This window comes from Hippocampus comes, unplaced genomic scaffold (genome assembly GCF_001891065.2).
Source record: "Hippocampus comes isolate QL1 unplaced genomic scaffold, H_comes_QL1_v1.1 scaffold318, whole genome shotgun sequence".
NCBI classification, from domain to species: Eukaryota; Metazoa; Chordata; class Actinopteri; order Syngnathiformes; family Syngnathidae; genus Hippocampus; species Hippocampus comes.
The window spans coordinates 15883-36760 of NW_017805777.1; the positions used below are offsets into that span (position 1 = coordinate 15883).

Consider the following 20878-nt stretch of genomic DNA (forward strand, 5'->3'; position numbering starts at 1 on the left):
TGTGAGTGTGTTGGAGTGGGGGGGGGGGGGGGGCGGCGTGAGAGAGATTTACACTGCCAGTCGTGGTGTCAATCAAGATTCTGTGATGAGCACAGTTTGAGTGCTGAACACACGAGATTGACTGGTCGGGCACTCCCGCTATACTTTGTCCGACACAACAACACACCTTGTAAGTGCTGCAATGAAGGATTACTGCTGGGGAGGGGATCCATATTTAACACCCAGGAAATTTGTCCAAAGGCCAGGAGTCTTAAAGTATCCTGCAAAACACACACACACACACACACACACACACACACACACACACACACACACACACACACACACAGTTACATTTTAACTTTGTTGTTTTATGGGTGTCTGAAGTGGATGGGGCAGGTTTCTCACACTAATTCGGCAGCCGACGAGGTTTGGCAAGACACGAAGGCGGGAATCTCACAAATAGAATTACGATGCAATATCGAAGTCTGATATGAAAATAAAAAATTGCAATATGATGAGAACGGAGTGGTATTTTTGCCACTTTGATTTCCCCGACCTGCGCGCCGCGTGTAATGGCATCGGCTTGCTGGGAGGTGAGGTCACACAAGGCATCCGTCGGCTCACATTCGCAAGGGTCCCGAATTCCTGGACCCCCTGCGCAAAAAATAAAGACACCATTTTGAAAAGTACCCAAAACCTTTTGACCGGCAACTTACCAGGAAGTAGGATTCCAGAGGCGACGAACTCCATGACGCGCCGCAGTGCCTCGGCCGGCCCCGAAGGGCGACTGCGGGCGGTGACGGCCTTTTGGCAGATGAGCTCCAGTGGCTGGAAACGGGCAGAAATCAGTCAGCTTGCAGACCTCCGGACACAAGAATTGGGAAAAAAAAAAATGGTGCTCGTTGGATCAAACGGTACCCATCCTTTGAGCGGCCGCCACACAGTCAGTGTGTTGCACATGTCTCGGAGGAGCCTCAATACCACCATGCAAGACTTCACGGGCGACACCGCGGCCTGCAAACGACGCCCAAAAACACACGTCGGCGGGAATCCCATTGGATTGTAAGATTTGTAAATCATATCGGAACTGGAATGAATCCAATAGTTTTCTAATTGGTGTGGATTATGTGGTCATTGCAGCCAATCGGATACATAACTCAAGGTCACACTGCACCGTCTCATAATCTTGAGTTTGATACCCGTGTGCTCGACTTTTTGCCACGTTTTTGTAGTTTATTTTTCATGCAAGTAGTTCTTGGTGTTATTTCTTGGTTAGTATTCTCGTGTACTGGATGTCCTTGTCCTTTGAGCAATTTCCATTTATCTTGTACAAGCGTTTTTGATTTTGTTTCCTGGTTACTTGTTACCAGCGTCTTTCGTTGTACTTTGTCACTCACGCATTTTGTCAATAAACATTTTTCTTGTTTGAGTTTATATTTGTCGGTGTTGATGGGATTCACATAAGAGTCATCTCATCGCAATTGGAGTGAACGAGACCATAATTGACTGGAATGGTGATGAAAAGCACCTTGGACGAGGTCATTTTTAGCCGACCTGAAACCAGCTGGCTCGCCGGATCTCAGCCATCGCCGCTCGGCACTTGCGTCCGTCCAGGACGTCGCTGTCCTCTCGGCTCCGTGACGTCTCCTCTGCGCCAAGGCCTCCCTCTGGATGGAAAAAAAACCCAAAAATTCCAATCATTCTTCACAATCGTATCGTATCATGATCGGAAGAAATTGCGTCACCAAAAATAATTGTTTCGTAAATGGAGTCAATTTCACAGTTGGAACGAATCTCGCAGTGAAATTGGCCGCGATGGGAAAGCGAAGCTTCATGAAGCACTTGTGATATTTTTTGAGTCCTCTTGATGGCGCTCTTGGTTTAAATAGCGGAACGGTTGCGAATATTATCAAATCAAATCGTAATTGAGACTGAATCGTTGGGAGTGAACATTTATTGCATTGTAAATTGAATGACCAGCATTGTCATTGAAGAGAATTATAATCGGTGAGGCGGTGGTGGTGGAGCGGGCATTGCTTGTGTATTTTTCAGCAAGGCCGGTGTCAAACAGTAGCAGTGGTTCAGTGAAGAAAAATGGAGGAGGGGGAAGGGGGCGGGGTAAAGTTCCTACTGAGGAAACGTGCTCACCAACAATGGAGGGAGAAACGATTGTACCTGGCCCCTTCATGTCCAAGGAGGTGAGGGTGATCTTGAGCGTGAATCGGGGAGATTTGGTGCGACACACCAGGATGGCCGCTTCGTCCACGCGCGAGTGCACCTCGTACACGTCCTTGCTCAGTGCCTGTGATTCATTCAGTCATCATCGCTCATGCCAACTTAGTGTCGAAAGCGATTATACGCTGACGCGGCGTTTGAACAGAGCTTCAACACCACATCGGAAACATTTGTTTTCATGTAAAATGTTTTTTTGTCTTTTTTTATTTATTTTTTTTAACTATTCCAACTTTTTATTTCGTAGATGACATTCTTTGTTCAAATGAGTTCACACATTGCATTTTTTTGCCCTCTTAAAACTGAAGCCTTTTTCTTGTAGCGTCATTTCATGCACATTTTATTCTTATTTTTTTCCATGGAACCCTTGACTCACCATTTTTTTTTTTTACATTGGAATGTATAAATGTAGTGTAGTTTTTTTTTTCCCCAGGCAAAATGTATTTCCCATAAAGTTACATAAAAACCTAAAAGGTATTTTCCCTTTTTTTTTTTTTTTTAATTCTCGGCAATTGAAAACAATTGTCGCAAAACAAACCGTTTTAAAACTCCCAACGGTTCCGAGGGTACCTGCATCCTTTGGGGCAGGACGGCACAGATGGTGTAGAGCAACAGTCGGGTGGGCTTCCGTTGGCACACGAGCACGAGCTCCAGGTCCATGTCACCCTTGATGAGTAAACCTTTGGAAAGCAGGCCCACCCGGGTCACGCTGCGCAGCGTCGACGCCGTAGCCATCCTGAGGATACCAGGAACGCCGACAAGTCACACCAACCCAGCGTCAAACGACAGTCAAAACAATCATCAGCCCAGCGCGGACGTCTCGCCGACGCCATCCTCATCCCACAGTCTAAACACAGTCAGCTCAAAGTCCACGTCAGCATCAAACAATTGCATTCCACGGGCCGCGGAGACTCACTTTGTGCCGTCAACGGCGTAGTGGACCACCTGGCCATCACCTGACTCCTTGATGGCGATGCTCCCGGGAGAGCTGTTGAGGCCGTCCAGCCAATGGGATACCTTCTGGAGGGCAGCTTCCACAGCGGACACCAGCGTCTGGACTGCTTCCAGGTCCTCGGGGGCAGGGACGATGCTGGCGTGCTTGGTCATGATGTAACGGTCGTCACTGGCAAACGATCGCTGAGTAAACAGGTAGATGGCTACCTTAGCTTGCTAGCCACCGACTCCCTAGCTGCTCTGTGCTTGTAATTTGTGCGCAAAAAGTTGGAATTATGTTGGACCATTTTACACGACATTAGCTTAGCAGTAGTTGATTTCGTGTTATACTTGAGAAGAAGGAGCACTGAGCGAGGCTTCTATTTTAGCTTCTGGCGCTAGCTGGCGATCGGTTCGCCGCCATAGGCTTACCAAGCATTGACGTAGACGGCCACGTTAGCTTGCTAGCCGTTGACCGGCTAGCTGCTCTGTGCTTGTTACTTGTGCACAAAAAGGTAGAATTATGTTTTAACATTTGACACGACATCATCTTAGCATTAGTTGATTTTGGGAAATGAAACAGTCTGTCGGAGCTGAATTTTCAAATGATTGGCCAGGTGGTCTGTGCGAGAGGCTCACCATGTTCAGACAGCAGGTGGTGGTCGGGGTCTCTGTGAGTACTACGGTCCCGTCAGACCCGCTCGTCAGACAGTCTGTGTGGTTGTGCGACAAGAGCAGAACGACACGATGATGAGTAACTCTCAAGTTATTAGAATTGGATCAGATCAGTCCAACAAAATAAAAATGTCCGCTTCAAACCGTAATAGCAGACTACATTAACCTTTTTACAACACGGCTCCTTGACATTTTTTGTGGGTCTACTTATCATAGATATGGCAAATACATTTTTGTTTTTTGAGATCAAAGTGTCTCCCAGGGCTTAATTTTTGACTAAATTAGAGGGCAAGCTGCAAATAAACACTTGAAATGGTCACTTTGCACAAAAACGAACACCAGAAGCAATTCCGACAACAACATAAACACCGGTACCAAATACTGGTCTCAGTACAGTGTCATCTCTTTTCATGCCAACTCTCCCAACTTCAACTCCAGAAGCTCATCATGTGACCAAACAAACATGACGCCCCCACCTCCACGAGCATGTGTCGCATTGAGGACACGTTAGCACATGCTCAAAAAACATGAAAATGTTTCAGATGATGACAATAAATGAGTAATTGTTCTATTTTTTTGGCACACTCTGAGAAAAACATCGCTTTTGTGAACCTGAAATGTGCATCGTCAGGTTCAAGTGGTGGTCACGTGACAACGTCGAGCAGGTGGTGCTTGATGACGAAGCGGCTTGATGAAGTCTCAGACATTCACATTTCATGACGTTGAAAGTATAAAAACTATGTTTTAGCCTCATGTCAACTTGAAAACGCGCACGTAAACGTATTTTTTAAAAATCATTTTTTTACCTTCAGCCGTCGCGACGAGCGCCCGGAGCGTAGAGAGAAACTCCCCTACTTTTTGCTAGCTTGCTATACGAGCTCCGCTTCTGGTGTTAGTTCGTCACCGGCCGTAGGAAGTTGAGGAAGTGGCCCAGGTGGAAGCTGCCGCCGGCCGGGTTACTTTCACCTCCCCGCGGCACGATGATTTTTTTTTTATTTTAATAATCTTTATTGAACAAGTCAGAATACAATTCTCAGTAAACAGAAAACAAAACGAACATGTTATTAATACATACACCCCGCGGCACGATGAGCTTTGCTGGTCTGGGTAGAGTGTGACGTCGATGCTTCTGCGCATGCGCACAACGGCCACCACTTTGGACTAGAAAGAGCTGTCCCTCTCGTTGGAGCTAGCTCAAGGAAAGAAAACATCTCGAGGGAGCCTTGTGTATTAAATTAGCTCATGAGAGTAAATAATTTATTTCATAACATTACTTAATCTCGACCGGTTAGCACGTCCGCCTCACAATGCAGAGGTGCAGGGTTCGATTCCAAACACAGCTCACTTCTTTTCTGGGTTTGGTGATGTGACATTTGTTGAGCCGCTTTATCGTCACAAGGGTCGCGGGGCGTGCTGGAGCCTATCTCAGCTGTCTTCGGGCAGTAGGCGAAGGACACTCTGAACCGCTTGCCAGCCAATCGCAGGGCACATAGAGACCAACGCTCACACTCACACCTAAGGACAATTTGGAGTGTTCAATCAGCCTGCCATGCATGTTTTTGGAACGTGGGAGGAAACCAAAGGACCTGGAGAAAACCCACGTAGGCACGGGGAGAACATTCAAACGTCACACAGGAAGGCCGCAGCTCGGATCGAACCCACGACCTCTGCAGTGTGAGGTCGACGTGTTAACCACTCGACACTGGGCCGCTGCCTCTCTCTCTCTCTCTCTCTCTCTCTCTCTCTCTCTCTCTCTCTCTCTCTCTCTCTCTCTCTCTCTCAAGCTTCCCCTAAAGTCTGCTTCTCCTTAAAATCTCAACTGATGTTTCCTGCCTGCAATTGCTGCCTGTCCAAGATCTCAGTCGACAATCATCACTCAGTTCCTAAAATGAGCCAGGATGATGATTCTCTGCCACCATCCTGTGGCTCAAAGTAGCTTTACCGTTCAACCGTCATGTCCTCTCCAGTGTGCAAAGACACCATTTGGGAACATTTGAGTTAAAGCGGTGACAAGACCTGCTTGGTACCATCCCATCCAGCTTCATAGCAGCTTTTGTGTCGCTTGCACACACTCAAAAGAAAAAAAGAGAGAAAGGAAGCAAGAAGTGGGTCACCGCGCCCAACTGTGCGACCTGTGGTGCGTTGTCGTGCAAACTCTTCATCGAGCACGATCTGCTGATGTTCTCGTTGCTTGTCGAAAACAGGAAAAAGTTGCAAAAGTTGCCAACGATGCTGCGAAAGATGATATCTCGTCATGGTGGAGCATGCCAAACGCTTACCGCACCCGTGCTTTTTGGAGTGTATTCACAAACTCATGTCACAATCGTGTGACCACCAGAAGTACAACAACGGCATCGGTGTCAAACTCAAGGCCCGGGGGCCACATGCGACCCGCAAAGTAATGCTCGACTGATTTTACCGTGCTGAATGAATTCAATTTGGGAGAATTTTAAAGTGGCCCTTGCGTCCTTGCATTTTTATGAATGAGCCCTCAAAATGAAAAAGTTTGGACACCCCTGTGTTGGAGCATAAAATTTTCCAAACGTGCATGGAAAAAGGTTTTGTGGTCTGATGAAACCAAGGCTGGAGGTCTTTGGGCCGTCATTTAGATTTGTTTGGCGTTACGGCCACACTGCACATCAACATCATCAATATCATCATCGAAAAACAAACAAACCCCCAAAAACCCCAACTGCATAATTACGTGACTGACGAAATTCATGTCAGTTCACTTTCTTGAGAGAACAGGAAGTGTTGTAAGATTGACAGCCAACCCCGCTCGAGTGTGTGTGTGTGTGTGTGTGTGTGTGTGTGTGTGTGTGTGTGTGTGTGTGCGCGCGTGTGTGTGTGTGTGTGTGTGTGTGTGTGTGTATGTGTGTGTGTGTGTGCCAGGAAAGTGAAGTGCGAGCAACGCCCGTCACCTGATTGCACCAACAAATCAAATTTAAGGGCGTCCGTGACAGGAAGTCGACTCATTCTGTGTGTGTGTGCGTGTGTGTGTGTGTGTGTCAGTGGATGAAGAAAGAGTGTAGTGTGAAGAGTGTGAACACAAGCCGGCATGAAGAGACACAAACACTGTAAGTTGACTTTTAAAAAAAAAATCACTTTTCTAATTATATATATATATATATATATATATATATAAGGTAGCTGGCTAATGTCAAGCTTTTCCTTTCTCAAGAGCACTTTGAAACAGTAATTCATGCTTATGTCACATCTCGGCTTTGGAATCAGCCAATCCTCCATCAAGCGTCTCCAGTTGGTCCAGAATGTTGCTGCTCTCTTAGCGCATCACTCCGACTCTGGCATCCCTTCACTGGCTCCCTTTTAGGGGTCCTATTCTTTTAAAGGGCCTGGCCCCACCTTCCCTCTCGGAGGTCCTCCGCAGACCCGACCCGGGGCCTCGGGTCTGCGGACTGGAGACTATTAGAGGTGCCGAGAATTAAGCGGAGGCTCTGAGGGGATGGAGCCTTTTCTGTTGCCGCTGCCTCTCTTTGGAAGGACCTCCCGCTTAAAACTCATTTTTATTCTTTGGCTTTTCACTCAGCGTGAAATTTGCTTTGATGTTTTTCGTCTTTTTGTGCTTTTCACTGTCACGGTCATTCATTTATTGTTTGTTGTTGTCCGAACGATTTTTTCCTCCATGTGCAGCATTTTTGAGTACCGTTGACATGAGTTGCTTGTGTGTGTGTCTTGCCTCTCTGTCGACACACACAAAAAAAAAGACGTGTTGTGAACAGCGATGTCACACACGGGTTGAAGTGTGTGTGTTTTGTTTGTGTGTGTGTGTGTGTGTGTGTGTATCCAAGCATTTGCGGGCGATTGTGAGCATCGCACAGTGGTGTCGTTGTGCGGCATGAATAGACGGTCAGTCAGTGCGCGTCTCCTGCAGCTGGATTTCTCCCCACTGAATGCATCACTGAAAGCATCCATTAACATCTGGAAAAAACTCCCCGCCGCTTCAATTCCTGAAATGATGATTCATTTGATTATGAAGATGACCGCGGGACATTTGGCGGTCCTTAATTGTTTCAACTTTGAAGTTGCTTGTCCCGACTTCAAGATGCACCCCGGGGGGGGGGGGGTGACCCCCGACGGCTGCTGTACATGCCCAATGGGAATGAGCGCATTGACCAGGAAAAGTGGTTAAGATTGCACGATTGTCTGTGTCTAATGTGTTGTCTTGCATTATTTTGTCATTTGATGTTCACTTTTCTTTTGATGGCGGCGCGAGCACCCGCAGCGGCTCCTCTTGTTGTGTGTTGTGAGAGGGAAGAAATTTCATCTGTGCTGCACAGCACATTTGACAATAAAGTTTGATACTTGACTTGATACTTGACCCACGCTGGCGGAAGTCCAGCGAGCGCAACAGAAATCACCTCGAGATCCATGAAATGAAAACCAATGACGTGACTCCGCTAAACAAGCCTGATCTTCCTGTACGGCAGCCCCCGTCTGGTTGGGGAGTCTGGCCAGCCTCTCAAAGCTCCGCCGTCCGTCCTCCCGACGCAAGGCCTCCGCCCCGCCGCAGACCTGGCCCGCTGACGACAGTGAGTCCGGCCCCCAGCCGCGGGGCTACGCCCGCTCCAGTGCCATGTACACCCACGTGGGAACGGTGCCTCGCGGAGGCAGGCAGCTGAGCGGGATGGACAAAAAGGAGGAGGGAGATGGAGAGGAGAAGGGGACCACCGCGGCCGCCGCGGCCGCCACAGCGGCGGCGGTGGATGACGACTGCGTGCGGGACTCCCCCCTGCTCGGAGCTCTGTCCAGCCTCAGCCTCAACGCTCCGGAGCAGCCCGGCTTTGCTCCGGCGCCACCGGGCATGGACCAAGGTCCCGCGGCCGCGCGGGTCATGTCCAAAGGCGCTCCGGCTGTGTCCAAAAGGAACTCAACTCCAACGGACGTTCGCCAAAGTACTCCGGCTCCACAGGACGTCTATGTGCACATGGATGCGCTTGGCAGGCACGAAACCACTAAGGACTCACCAGAAGTGGAAAACTTGTCCAGGTGAGCCATTTAGAACTATGATTAGTATGCATAACATCGACGCTAGCACATTCACTCACAAACTCAAAACGAACGAACGAATGAATTCACTCCATCACGTTGATCATTGCAAACCTTTGAAGTCGAAAAAAATGACTCAAAAGTGACAAGATGAGACTTGTTTCTCATGGACTCGACATCCGTTGTCGCTAGCGTGGGAGCACAGCTGTGCGCGTGTACGTGTGTCAGAAGAATCCGGAAGTGGAGTCAAATGGATGCGACTTGGGGGACTTCCTGTGTTCGAAGTCATTAAGTCACCAACGGAAATGCGCCTTTTTTTTTTTTTTCTCTTAACATACAGCCAGTGACATCAGAACATGTTTTTTGTTTGTTTGCTTGTTTTCAGTCCAACAAACGGCGGTGGCGAATATGTAAAGGTGAGATTCATCTCGTTTCTTTTTGACTGGTCGCAGTGACACACACACACACACACACACACACACACGCACACACACAGACACACACGCACACACACAGACACACACACACACACACACACACACACACACACACACACACAGCGCAAACACAGTGGCATACACACATTTATGCATACACAAGGACTTGCACACACACGCATCCAGACACACAGAGAAGCACACACACACACACACACACACACACACACACACACACAAACCATTATGTCCAAGTATAGAGGGGTGTTGGGCGTGAGAGCAGCCCTGTACGGAATGCGTGTGTGTGCGCCTGTGTGTGTGTGTGTGGACACCAACGGCGAGACCAGAAGCTTCTCGTGGTTCCTTCTCAGTCACTCACTGTGATGTCCTTCAAGTTCTCCAAGGACAAGAAGTTCTGTCTGGAGAAGCAGCTGCAGGAAGAACTTCAGCTGAGCGCAGCCAACCTGAGGAGCCACGCCTGGTACCATGGACCCATCACCCGACAGGTACACGCAGTCTCTGTTTGGCTGCAGCACTCTGTTTTTAGGCTCCTCTCCATACTCACGTGGAGAAGAAAATACCGGGGGCGTGAGTTTGTTCGCTCAGCCGGTTGTTGCGTCTTATGACTGGCGCTGGCGCTCCGCTGTCTCCATTTTGGTGCAGCCTTCCATTTTTAGCCTGCCCTTAGTCTCCCCTCAAATTAAATTCGTCTTCTTGCATTGGTGAGGAAATAAATACTGGAGTTGTCCTCGCTCAGGAAAGTGATGCCCCCTTTCCTCAATCACGTTGCCGCGGCGACTAGCCCAAGACTCCAATGTGGCCACTGTTGGTTGCATTGGCATCCCTACCCCCCCCCAACTTCAGCTGAGCGCAGCCAACCTGAGGAGCCACGCCTGGTACCATGGACCCATCACCCGACAGGTACACGCAGTCTCTGTTTGGCTGCAGCACTCTGTTTTTAGGCTCCTCTCCATACTCACGTGGAGAAGAAAATACCGGGGGCGTGAGTTTGTTCGCTCAGCCGGTTGTTGCGTCTTATGACTGGCGCTGGCGCTCCGCTGTCTCCATTTTGGTGCAGCCTTCCATTTTTAGCCTGCCCTTAGTCTCCCCTCAAATTAAATTCGTCTTCTTGCATTGGTGAGGAAATAAATACTGGAGTTGTCCTCGCTCAGGAAGCCGCGACTCCACCGCCCCCACTTTGCTGCGATGTTCCATTTTCAGTTTGCCCTTAGTCTCCTTTAAAATCAAACCACTTTTGTTTCTCGTCGTGCTCTTTTTTTCAGGGTGCCCTCAAATGCATTTTTCTCTCCTTGCCCTGGTGAAGAACTAAAATACCTTTCATACCTTTTCCATTGCCCAGAATTAACTTCCAGTTGCAATTTGCCAGCAACCACATGCAGATCCATTTTTGTTGTTTGCTAGCTCAGGACCTGAGAGTGTCACTTTGTCTCCCCTTTGTCGCACTTTGCCCCTTCTCTCCTCTCTGCGAAAAGTTGTTTCCTTACTGTGTAAAACAACCACATTTCAAGAAGTAAAGGCAGGGTCTTCTCCTTAGGTGGCCGAGAGACTGGTCCTGAACCAGGGAGACTTCCTCATTCGGGACTCAGAGTCCAGCCCGGGCAATTTTGTCCTGACCGCCCGCTGGGACCAGGAGACCAATCACTTTCCCGTCCGGACCACCGTGGTGCACTGCGGAGTCCACTACAGCCTGGACCGGGAGGTGTTTGACTCGCTGCCCGCCCTGGTGCGTTTCTGCGCGGCGAGCAGGGCGCCGCTGACCTGCTGGAGCGCCGCCAAGATCCAGCAGCCGGTGAACAGGACGCTGCCGCTGAGCTACCTGCAGACGGCCATTGCTCCGCCGCCGTGTCAGCTGACCCCGAGCCGGGCGGAGGAAGTCTGCTCCAAAAGGTCTGCAATTTGGTCATTTCCCAGGACCCTTCACCTCTGGAAGTTTTTTTTTTTTTTTTCTTAGCTCCAGATGCCATAAAATGTCAACTATGAGTTGACCCACAAAATCGTCTCAAAAAAACACGCCTGAAAGGACACAGAAAGACGGCCATTTTGCCCCGAAGTGGACACTTTCCCGGTCAATTGAAATTTCGCCCCGGTAGCCATTTCCACTTAGCGACGTGCATTTTGGTAGACAGGACCGTCATCAGTAGACTCACAAGAAAATCTCAAGAAGAAACACACAGGACATCAGCCATTTTGCTTCCAAGTCGCCATTTTAGACTCGCGTTGGTCATTTCCGGCCATCGGAGAATTGTGGACATCAAACTGTGCATTGAGAACAATGATTGCAAACATGTTTTCTCTCTGCACGCAGCCCCTCGTCTTTGCGCCGACGGGACCGCCGACAACCAGCGTTCTCCTCCTCCACCGACGACATCAGTGAGTTTGACAGCGTCGTATCATATTCCACTCATTTTTTTTCATGAAACCATGACTTCAGTTTCTAAAATGATGTTCTTTTTCAATTCACCCTCTTGTTAAGTATTTCTTTGGTATACCAAAAAAAAAAAAATTGCTTATTGTAATGACCCACTGCATGTTTAAATCATGTTGACATTATAAAACAAATTGCAAAATAATGACAATATGTTATACAATGGGGAAAAAAATAGGATCATAGAAGAAATTGGCAACTGAAGCCACACCGGCCACGCACAGGTCAGGCACGTGCACCACAACATTGATGACTCAATTGGAAAAAAATCATAACATATGTACCGTATATATAATATATATATATATATATATATATATATATATATATATCACGCAAGCGCAATATATATATATATCAGGCACTTAAAAATGGTTTCATTGATTGCTTTTCTCTGTAATTTGACATTTTGAAATCCACAAATTTGTCATTCTCGGCGGGGTTAATCAATTTGGAAATGACCTGATTTTCAGGAGAAAAGCAGCAATAAAACTCAATCAAATAAGAAACCAAAACAAGTGGAACCAGTCTTTGAGAAAAATAGTGAGGGTTACAGAAATAATAAGAAAAAAAAAGAGAATCATTCTTTTTTCAACTTGCTTCGGTAAAACAAACATCGGCACAGGACTCGCAGCGCCGTGACGCAGATGGAGGCGCCGGTTAAGGTGACGGCCATCAGGAAGGCCGCAACGTCCAGGCAGTGGTACTGGACGGTGGACATCTTGTAAGACTCGTTCCTCAGGTGTGGCGCCCCCTTGTGCCTCATGACGAACTCGATCCAGAAGACGGCGCGGCTCAGAGCGGGGACGGGCTGGTCGCGGTGCAGCGCCGACAGGCGCCGCATCTTGTCGCCGTAGGACGGCTGGTCGAGAACCGCCTGTAAGGCCTCCAGGAAATTCTCCTGGTTCACCGTGGCGATGTCCAGCACCTTGGCTACCCCCCTGGCTTCCATCCGGAAGAAGTTGTCATGCTGGTCAAACATGAGCGGGAGGCCCACCAGGGGGACACCGTGGTAGATGGCCTCCTGGATGCCGTTGGTGCCGCCGTGCGCGACGAAAAGCCGGGTTTTGGCGTGGCCCAGGAGGTCATTCTGCGGAAGCCAGTCCAGGATGAGCGTGTTGTTTCCCAGGGTGGACGGACGCTTACCCCGGTGCCTCCAGATCACCTTCTGGGGGAGCCGGGCAAAGGCGGCGGCGATTCCGTCGGTGATATCTTCTGGGAGGTCTGCCACGAGGGTCCCGAGAGTCATCACGACCAGTCCGTGCTCGCCCGAGCTCTGCGCAAAGTCCTCCAGCTCGGCGGGGAGCGGCCGCGCCGACTTGCACTGGAACCCGGACATGTAGACCACGTTGGGCATGGTGGGCCGCGGGAACTCAAAGGTGAAGTCGTTCCTCATCAGCCAGATGTCGGCCGACTGGAAGAGCTCCATGTAGTGCACGTCCGGGCCAAAGTACCGGTGGACAAACGGCTTGTAGGTGGCGTCCGACACGTACCAAATCTGCCACCGCGTGAACAAGTAGTACATGACGTTCTTGAGACGATCCGCAAACGTCATTTTGTCCGTCAGCTTGACACCCGGGATGGGGACGTATGACAAAGGCGAGGGGGCGATGGCCAGGTGCGCCTCGCCCTGGACGGTCCAGCGGACGTTCAGCACCAGGGGGAGACCCAGACGGCGGGCCAGGAGGACGCCGCCGCCCATCGCCGGGTCAGTGAGAACCACCTCGTAGTTGGCCTCCCGCAGGTTGTGCATCATCTCCCGGTCTTCGAACACGTTGCTCATCATCTCCACAACTTGCTGGTTGAGGTTGTAGAACTGGTTGACCAGCTCGTACTCCAGCGCCAGCCGCTTCCACAGGGAGGCGCCGTCCCGTCGCAAGAGGAGCATGCGGGTGACAAAGGAGCCGAAGCTGACCTCGTCGAACCCGCCCGAGAAGTGCAGGGTGATGGTCTTGTAGAGGTGCGACTCGGGTTTGATGTACCAGCTGTCGGAGGGTCGCAGCACGGTGATGTCGTGGCCGCGGGCGTGGAGCTCTTCGATCAGGACCTTCATGTTGATCCAGTGACTGCCATCGATGGGGAAGACCAGGATCTTGCCACCCGCCGCGCTGCCGCCAAAAGCAGAGAGGAGCGCCGCCAGCGTCAGAAGCGTCGGCCGGGACATGTCTTCGCCGTGACTCTGTTGAGAGGATGTCCGGATAAGATGAAGAGTCAATTTGTGAACAGTGCTTCTTCAGGGACTAAAACGTCCAAGATCAAAGGCGGACTCAAAGCACCGTGCCAAATCGGTCGGTATGTTTCGCTTCGCTACGCTGTGTGGTTCAATCGGCCGTTTAACAGTTTGACTTAGTTCGGCCGGCGCGGTTCGATGTAGTTCGCGATGGTACGGCCAGGTACCATCTTGCACGTACCGTCGTGAACGAACAGAACGTCGCCTACCATGTTCACACAAACCCGTGCGCCGGCACTTGCTGCCGTAGTCCCCCCGTACTCGACTTGCACAAGCCGCTTGCGCAATCACAACACTGGGCGGGATTTGGAGGGCACGAGATCCCACCGGGCTCGTCCCACTTGTTTTCCTTTTTCTCCCGGCTCCTCTCACGTTACTCGACGCTGGGAGTGAAACTTCATTGAGGCCCCGAGAGGAAGCCTTGACTGGGTGCGAAGGTCAGGGAGCCGTGCGGGCGAATGATGTCGCAAACGCTAATGAGGAGCAGTCGCACGTTCGCTTCAAGTGACGAATGAGTCCGACGACAAATGTCGAGCAACTATTGCGCAAACACACTCAAAAGCACGCGTGCGGGCAATAGTGAACGTGACACAAATTGGCGGGTGTTTGTCTAAACCATCAGATATGAGTGCCGTGTTGCAAATGAAAGATTAGAAAATATAAGGACAAAATATCGGAAAACGATTTGAAATCAACACATAGCAGAACGATGAAATGAATCACTGAATAGTCATGAACGACACGGACAACATCAAGAATAGTCGAAATGAAATCCGAATAAATATTGTCCCAAAGATCACAGAAATAAATACAAAGATTCCAAATATGAATGGTGAATATGAACAAAAGATACGAATGGTGAGAATGATGCGGAAGACGTCTTGAACAAAACAGCACTGCATTCCTAAAAGAAAACAAAGAAGGATACCCAACCAGAAAAGGATTCTTCGAGCAATTCAAAACCCTGGAGAAGGCTTTGCCAAAATGGTCAAAAGTTTCCAAATGGAAGAGGAACAGATGGTGCTCGTTTCCACCGCCACACGCCGCTCGCAATCAGCGACCGTCCCGATGCCGTGCGCGATCCACGGGAGCGTTTGGAGAGAGCGGCGCTTTTGTCCCAACCAAAGCCGCTTTTTCGGCACTTTTGCCGCCAAGCAAACAAACAACAACAAACTTCCAAGATGAACCGAGGGGAAACCGGGAAACATCTGGCGGCCAGAGAGTTCCTCCCTCAAGAAACAGCCGTGCAGCGGAAAGACGCCTTGACTTACCGAGAACGAGCCAGCCAGCCAGCCTGTGTGCACAGGACGGCCTTCGAGGATCGACTGGACGCCGCCAGCAGGAAGTGGATTCCTTTTCACTTTCTGTGACGGCCACCTGACGTGGGATTACATAAAGGCCCGCTCCAGATAAGACCGGATTTCCCGTATTTACCTGCCGTGTGCCTCTTTGAAACCCCAGAGGTGACGTCACCATTGACGTGTACTTTGGCCACGTTCAACAAATGTTCATGCGGATTCGAGGCGAAACTTAGAAAAACAAATCCGGTCAAAAAAAAAAACAACGAATCTCGAGACTGTAGCACGGTATTGCTCTCGAATCAAATGATATCCCTGCAGAGGAGCCAAATGTCCTTCTTCAATCCAATTGTTTTCTTCTACGTTGGCCAATGATCGGTCTCGGTTTGAATCGTATGCCGTTGTTCGATTCTAGATAAGCAAAGCGGCACTCTGGAATCAAATTTTCTTGTTGTGGAGCGGCCAAATCACATCCTTGAATCGAATCTCAACTTGGGAAAACAAATCAGATCAAAGCAAGAAAAATGGCTGGAATTGGATCGCTGGAAAGTAGACCGACATCATTCTTCAATCAAAGAGTATCGCTATATATAAATGGGGTCAACGTCGTTTTGGAATTGACGAGTGGCATTGCTCTGGAATAGCCGATTCGTCTCATTGGAATGTGAACGGAAAAGAAAATACGAGTAACGTTGAACCCGACGACCCCGAAGGGTTATCGGAGGGTGCGTCTGTGTGAGCGTGTTTGTGTGGCATGAGTTGAAGGTCTCTCCCGCGTGTCGTCAACCTGAGCGCACACAACAAGCCATTAAAGGCACACAGCCCGAACGAAGCCGACGCGCTAACGCTGGCCATCAAACAAGCGTGTGGGCTCCAAGCGACACGGGTGTCAAGCAATTGCCACTCACTCGACTGAACATTACTTGGGTGATTCTTTGACACGCTTGTGTCATCGAGGCTTCGATGGCCGGTGTGAAAGAATCCGCTGTTTCTGATCAACCACTTCGCATCTGAGTTGCATCGAGTCCACCAACAGTCCACGTAAAAGAGGCCCCACGTTACTGGCAAGCGCTGTGATAGCTAGTCAGTCCACTAACCTCTTCGATGGCCAGCATGGAAAAAGGCTAGCGTTTCTGGAAACTGTGTTGCACTGCGTCCACCAACTTCAGGACGTGTGGACCATCGTCCAAAGGTCCTCCAACGTCTTCGGTGGCCAAAGTGAAAGCGGCTCCTGTTTTGCTTCTGCAGCTCTTCAATCTACCGATGCCGCCCCGTCACCGTCTCCTTCTCCTCCCGAACGGGACCCGGACATCCAGCCTCCAGACTCGGACGGAGGCTGCTACACGGAGGTCTACCCGGGGCCTCGAAGCTTCGTGGAGAGGCTCCGCGACGAGGAGGGTCAGAGGGCGATGGACGTTTACCTGTCTCCCATGATGGAAACGGCGTCGTCCTTCGCCCCCACCAGCTACCGCTCTCCGCTGATGCCCGGGGAGAACAAGCCCCTGGAGGTGGGCATCCTGCAGCGGGTGAAGGAACTCCTGGCTGGGGCCGACCCCCAGACGGCCGCCCGACACATCACCAAGTGGGACTGCACGGTATGCCGCCTCTAGATCTCGCTAAACACGAGGCTGATCGATAGGTAAGGAGCTTGGCAGGTTGGTAACTAGCTAGCTAGCTAGATACCTAGCTAGAGAGCTGGCTAACTCAGTAGAAACAGAAACAGAGGGATATTTAGGAAAGAAAAACCAAGGACTTAGCTGTTGGATTAGATCTGATGGTGACCTTCCAGTTTTTGTCTCCTATAGGTCGCTCAAATCCTGGAGGCGCGTCCGGAGCTGCAAAGGCTGATGGGAGTCAGCTCGGGCATGGAGCTGCTCACGCTGCCGCATGGACAGCAGCTCCGATTAGACCTGCTCGAAAGGTGAGTTGAACCCCAAGACGCCCACCACCTCACCTGATCAGATTTCGAAGGGTTTCCCATACTCAGCTATGTTTGTTGGCTTCTTTTTTAATACAGCCCTCAGAGCCACTTTTGTTGAGAAACATAAAACTTTTGGCAGGTCTTTCTATTACGGGCGACTGGTGAGCACGTCCGCCACACAGTGCGGAGGTCCAGGGTTCGATCCCTGTGTGATTTCTTGCAAACTTCTCTGCCTCGCACAGCAGCTCAGGCTCCTCGTCCCTTGAGCTAGCTTTTGGAGCCAGGGATGGGACGGCTTTTGCCGCCGCCCACCTCACAGGGGACCCCGACCCCTTTGGCCCCTTCCGCGTTGGCTGAGCCCGGTCAGCCGGGCTCCACGGTTGCAGGCCCATGACAGCGAGGCCCATCTTCCAGGCGTGACTCGCTCATCATCAGGGGTCTGTGGGCCGTGTTTTGTCCGGTTCCTTCACCTCTGTTTGCCACGGGCGACCCCGTCAGGGGAACAATACCCCAGACAACTTAGCTCCTAGAGTCACTGGGAGATGCAAAAGGTTCAGAGGGCAAGGAAAATGGCCAGAGCATGTCCAACTGAATGTTTGCTGATGTTGTCTGCGTGTGTCACAGGCTGCATACGATGGCCATCATGTTGGCGGTGAATGTGTTGGGATGCACCGGCACCACCGAGGAGCGAGCCTCCGCTCTGCACAGAATGATCGGCATCGCCGCCGAGCTCAAGTGCAACATGGGCAACATGTTCGGATTCTCTGCCGTGATGAGAGCTCTGGAGCTGCCGCAGGTAAATCGCATTTGTCAAGATGAAGCATTTTCGAGAATTTGCGAGTTATATTCCAGATGCTTAGGGGTCCTTGTGTCAGCCCAGGGATAGGAAACTTGGTTTCCTCGATAGCCATCTCCTCCATGTTTTCGATCCCAACACACCTGATTTAAACGATAGCATACGGGTCATTCAATGGGTAGAAATAATTTCTTTGGCGCCTCATCCTTGATTGTGATTCTCGTGTTTGGTCTGATGTGGCAAATGCTAACACTCATCCACGAGTGCCGTTTACAGCTGTTCAATCCCTGACCGAGAATCAAACCCGGCCATTAGAGCGCCGAATCTGAACCATTAGTCAGGGACGTTGGTATGTCATGCTTCATTTGAGAAATAGTCACCGTAGTAGTAATTTAATGGATCGAAGTGATTGGGTCGCTCCCCTGACGTTTCTGCTTTGGAGCCTCGTTCTTGATTGTGGGTCCGGCGTGTGGTCCAATGTGACAAATTGTTCACAAACCGGCAGGTGGTGGTACTTCATGAAATATAGTCAACATCCGTTGAGAAGTGAACGGTAGAGTAGACAGTTTATTTTGTCAGTCAATTTGCTTTCTTCCCGCTTGTGATTGTCAAAAACAGTCCTCATTCATTCATACTAATCACTGCTTTGACACTCTGCACCGCCCAGGTGAGTCGTCTGGAGCAGACTTGGATGGCATTACGGCAACGGCACACGGAGGACGCTGTTCTCTACGAGAAAATTCTCCGGCCCTTCCTGAAGGGCCTGAACGAGGGCCGAGGTACACCGCCGGCGCCGTGCGCTTCAGTCACGTTGACCGTTTAACAGCCATATTCTCTGATTTGAGCTCCCTTCCTGGATCCGTTTGCGAGGCGATTTTCCATATGGGGCCGGAATGGGTGTGGCTCAGGGTTAGGGTACGGCGCTAAACCTTTGTTAATCCGCGTTTATCTGAATGGTGAATTGGCTCAAACCGTACAACATTGGCTCTTGCGGGATGAATGACCGCACTCTCCAGTTTGCATATTGATGTTGTCAACGTCTCCACGGGTGCGTCTGCTGGCCTTGCCCAGATAGGGTGAAACTCTATCATTTTTAGCCACCAAAGTGTTAGATTTGTGTACAAAATTGCAGTCATTCAGAACACCCCACCCCCCCAAAAAAAGCATCATTTCATGCTGTGGTGTCATGAAACTACCATTTGATGTGATATACCCATTCACCCCCCAAAATCTCCATGACACCCGTCTTGTGTGATGCAGAAAGCTGCCCCGCGTCCGGGACCACTTTTCCTCACGTCCTGCCGCTGCTCTGCCTTCTGGAGAAGAGCGTGGCCCTGGACGAGGGGCCCCCGGGGGCCGAGGAGACCCCGGGAGCCGAGGCGTGGGAGACGGCGGAAGCCGGCGCGGACATTGAAGTGCTCATGTTCCACTTGGGGGCAGCCAGGAAGCACGCCCAGCTCGGCGCCGTCTATGGTGCCAACGCACGCAGCAAACTGCAAGGTATGTGCTTGCATCTATGCACGTGTATTTTTGGGGTCGAAATATTACCGTAACGACCATACACAAGGCGCATCGGATTTTAAGGCGTGCTGTGAGCTTTTAAGAAAATGGAAGGCTTTTAGCTGCGCCTTTTAGTGCGCAAAATGAACTACTGAACGCAGTAGTTTAGAGCACTCGGCCACCTTGAGATTTGTTGGGGCTCTCCAGATTATGAGGAAGAGTAGTCCGTGCACTCCTGTTGCAGACTTCCAGGAGCGGGCGGACTTCTCCGAGGTGTTCTGTACGGACTTCCAGATCCGACTTCTGTGGGGCAGCAGGGGAGCGGCGGAGAGCCGGGTGCGTCGCTACGCCAAATTCAACCAAGTGCTGACCGCCTTATCGAACAGGCTGGAGCCTCCGCCGCGCTGACCCAATGCATGAAATCGTTCATTGATTTCTGGGTGATGATACATTTAAAATAGGAGTCGAATTAAAATGGAGTGAATGATAAACTGATTTATTTATGAATTGACTTGTGGTCAGCAATAACAATCTATGTTCGTGAAATAATATTGCGCAAAGCACATTTTGCATTTTTTAAAGTTATTACTTCATTGACATCTAATTCATGACTGAATTAAAGAACGAGCATAAATTATTTCATCAAAATAATCGGTTTTTCATACACACCTTGACCTTGTCTACGAATGATTTGGCGCATTTGTTCATGTTAAAAACCGGAGAACATTTTTGTTCACTCTTTTAACTGTAAATGAAAATTTGACAACTTGTCCTTTCATTTAATTGTATGATGATGATGATGATTTTTTTTTTTTTTTTTTTTTTACTGCGATGCAAGTACACCAAAAGGCTGCACCACACCCAAGGTCAGAACTAACAGGAAGTTTTCTGAATTCATGGCATGAAAATGGTGAAGGCAGGACCCTCGGCAAACCTGTGACCACGTGACCAAAACACATAAAGGGGAACATTTTAGATTTTTTTTTCTTTAGGTGTGGGGGAGGGGGGGTTTACTTTATTCATTAGGTACTCTATATGGCAATGCTTTCTAATTGATTTGAATTAAACTTATCTTTGTATTATGAGCGAGACTGTAAAAACTACTAATATGAAAAGTATTAAAAATGTTCTTTCTTGTGTCATGTTTCAGTTATTTTTGTTTGTTCATTTAATTCAAAATTGTCTTGGAATTTGAGACATTTACATAAAGGTGAACGTTCCGTCCAAACCTGACATGAATAGATCTTGTGACATTTTTTTTTTGGGGGGGGGTGATGATATTCTATCAATATTGGAATCATTTTGCTCATTTGAATTAAGTCGAATGGCGACCTAGTGGTCGACTGGTTAGCGTGTCGGCCCCACAGTGCAGAGGTGTAGAGTTCGATTCCGGCTCCGGCCTTCCTGTGTGGACTTCGCAT

The 20878-nt window shown here is 49.7% G+C and overlaps 2 protein-coding genes, 1 long non-coding RNA gene and 1 pseudogene across 4 annotated transcripts; 1 reads left to right on the forward strand and 3 right to left on the reverse strand.

The window, feature by feature from the left end:
- Positions 1–166: 166 nt before the first annotated feature.
- LOC109524641 (spermatid perinuclear RNA-binding protein-like) lies at positions 167–4723 on the reverse strand (the record flags this gene model as incomplete). The annotated part of the gene is made up of 10 exons (XM_019884643.1): positions 4629–4723; positions 3787–3860; positions 3131–3351; positions 2785–2950; positions 2158–2284; positions 1537–1649; positions 901–996; positions 699–810; positions 539–636; positions 167–260 (listed from the first exon to the last, which is right to left on the reverse strand). Coding segments are annotated over exons 2-10 (1030 nt in total), but the record flags the coding sequence as incomplete, so codon positions are not given.
- A 2084-nt stretch (positions 4724–6807) lies between these two features.
- Positions 6808–20596, forward strand: sh2d3cb (SH2 domain containing 3Cb). Of its 2 annotated transcripts, XM_019884649.1 has the most exons (13): positions 6808–6899; positions 8271–8509; positions 8549–8829; positions 9215–9245; positions 9662–9772; positions 10822–11174; positions 11593–11657; positions 16489–16835; positions 17046–17161; positions 17786–17957; positions 18625–18736; positions 19218–19457; positions 19702–20596. In XM_019884649.1, exons 1-13 carry the CDS (start codon positions 6881–6883, stop codon positions 19863–19865), a joined length of 2250 nt encoding a protein of 749 aa, XP_019740208.1. In that variant the 5' UTR covers positions 6808–6880; the 3' UTR covers positions 19866–20596. The 2 variants fall into 2 exon arrangements, with proteins under 2 accessions (XP_019740208.1, XP_019740207.1); XM_019884648.1 differs by having other exon boundaries at positions 8271–8829.
- LOC109524656 (uncharacterized) lies at positions 11466–12004 on the reverse strand. Its single transcript, XR_002169994.1, has 2 exons — positions 11749–12004; positions 11466–11687 (listed from the first exon to the last, which is right to left on the reverse strand). It is a non-coding gene; the product is annotated as an uncharacterized LOC109524656 (long non-coding RNA).
- On the reverse strand, positions 12068–16482 carry LOC109524647 (UDP-glucuronosyltransferase 2A1 pseudogene; annotated as a pseudogene).
- Positions 20597–20878: the final 282 nt, after the last annotated feature.

What these genes read in the sequence shown, in the direction of transcription:
- sh2d3cb (XM_019884648.1), top strand. An exon ending in GCGGTGGCGAATATGTAAAG is followed by an intron (nt 9,246 to 9,661) that starts GTGAGATTCATC and finishes ATGTCCTTCAAG; the next exon opens with TTCTCCAAGGACAAGAAGTT. An exon ending in GAGCTCTGGAGCTGCCGCAG is followed by an intron (nt 17,958 to 18,624) that starts GTAAATCGCATT and finishes TGCACCGCCCAG; the next exon opens with GTGAGTCGTCTGGAGCAGAC.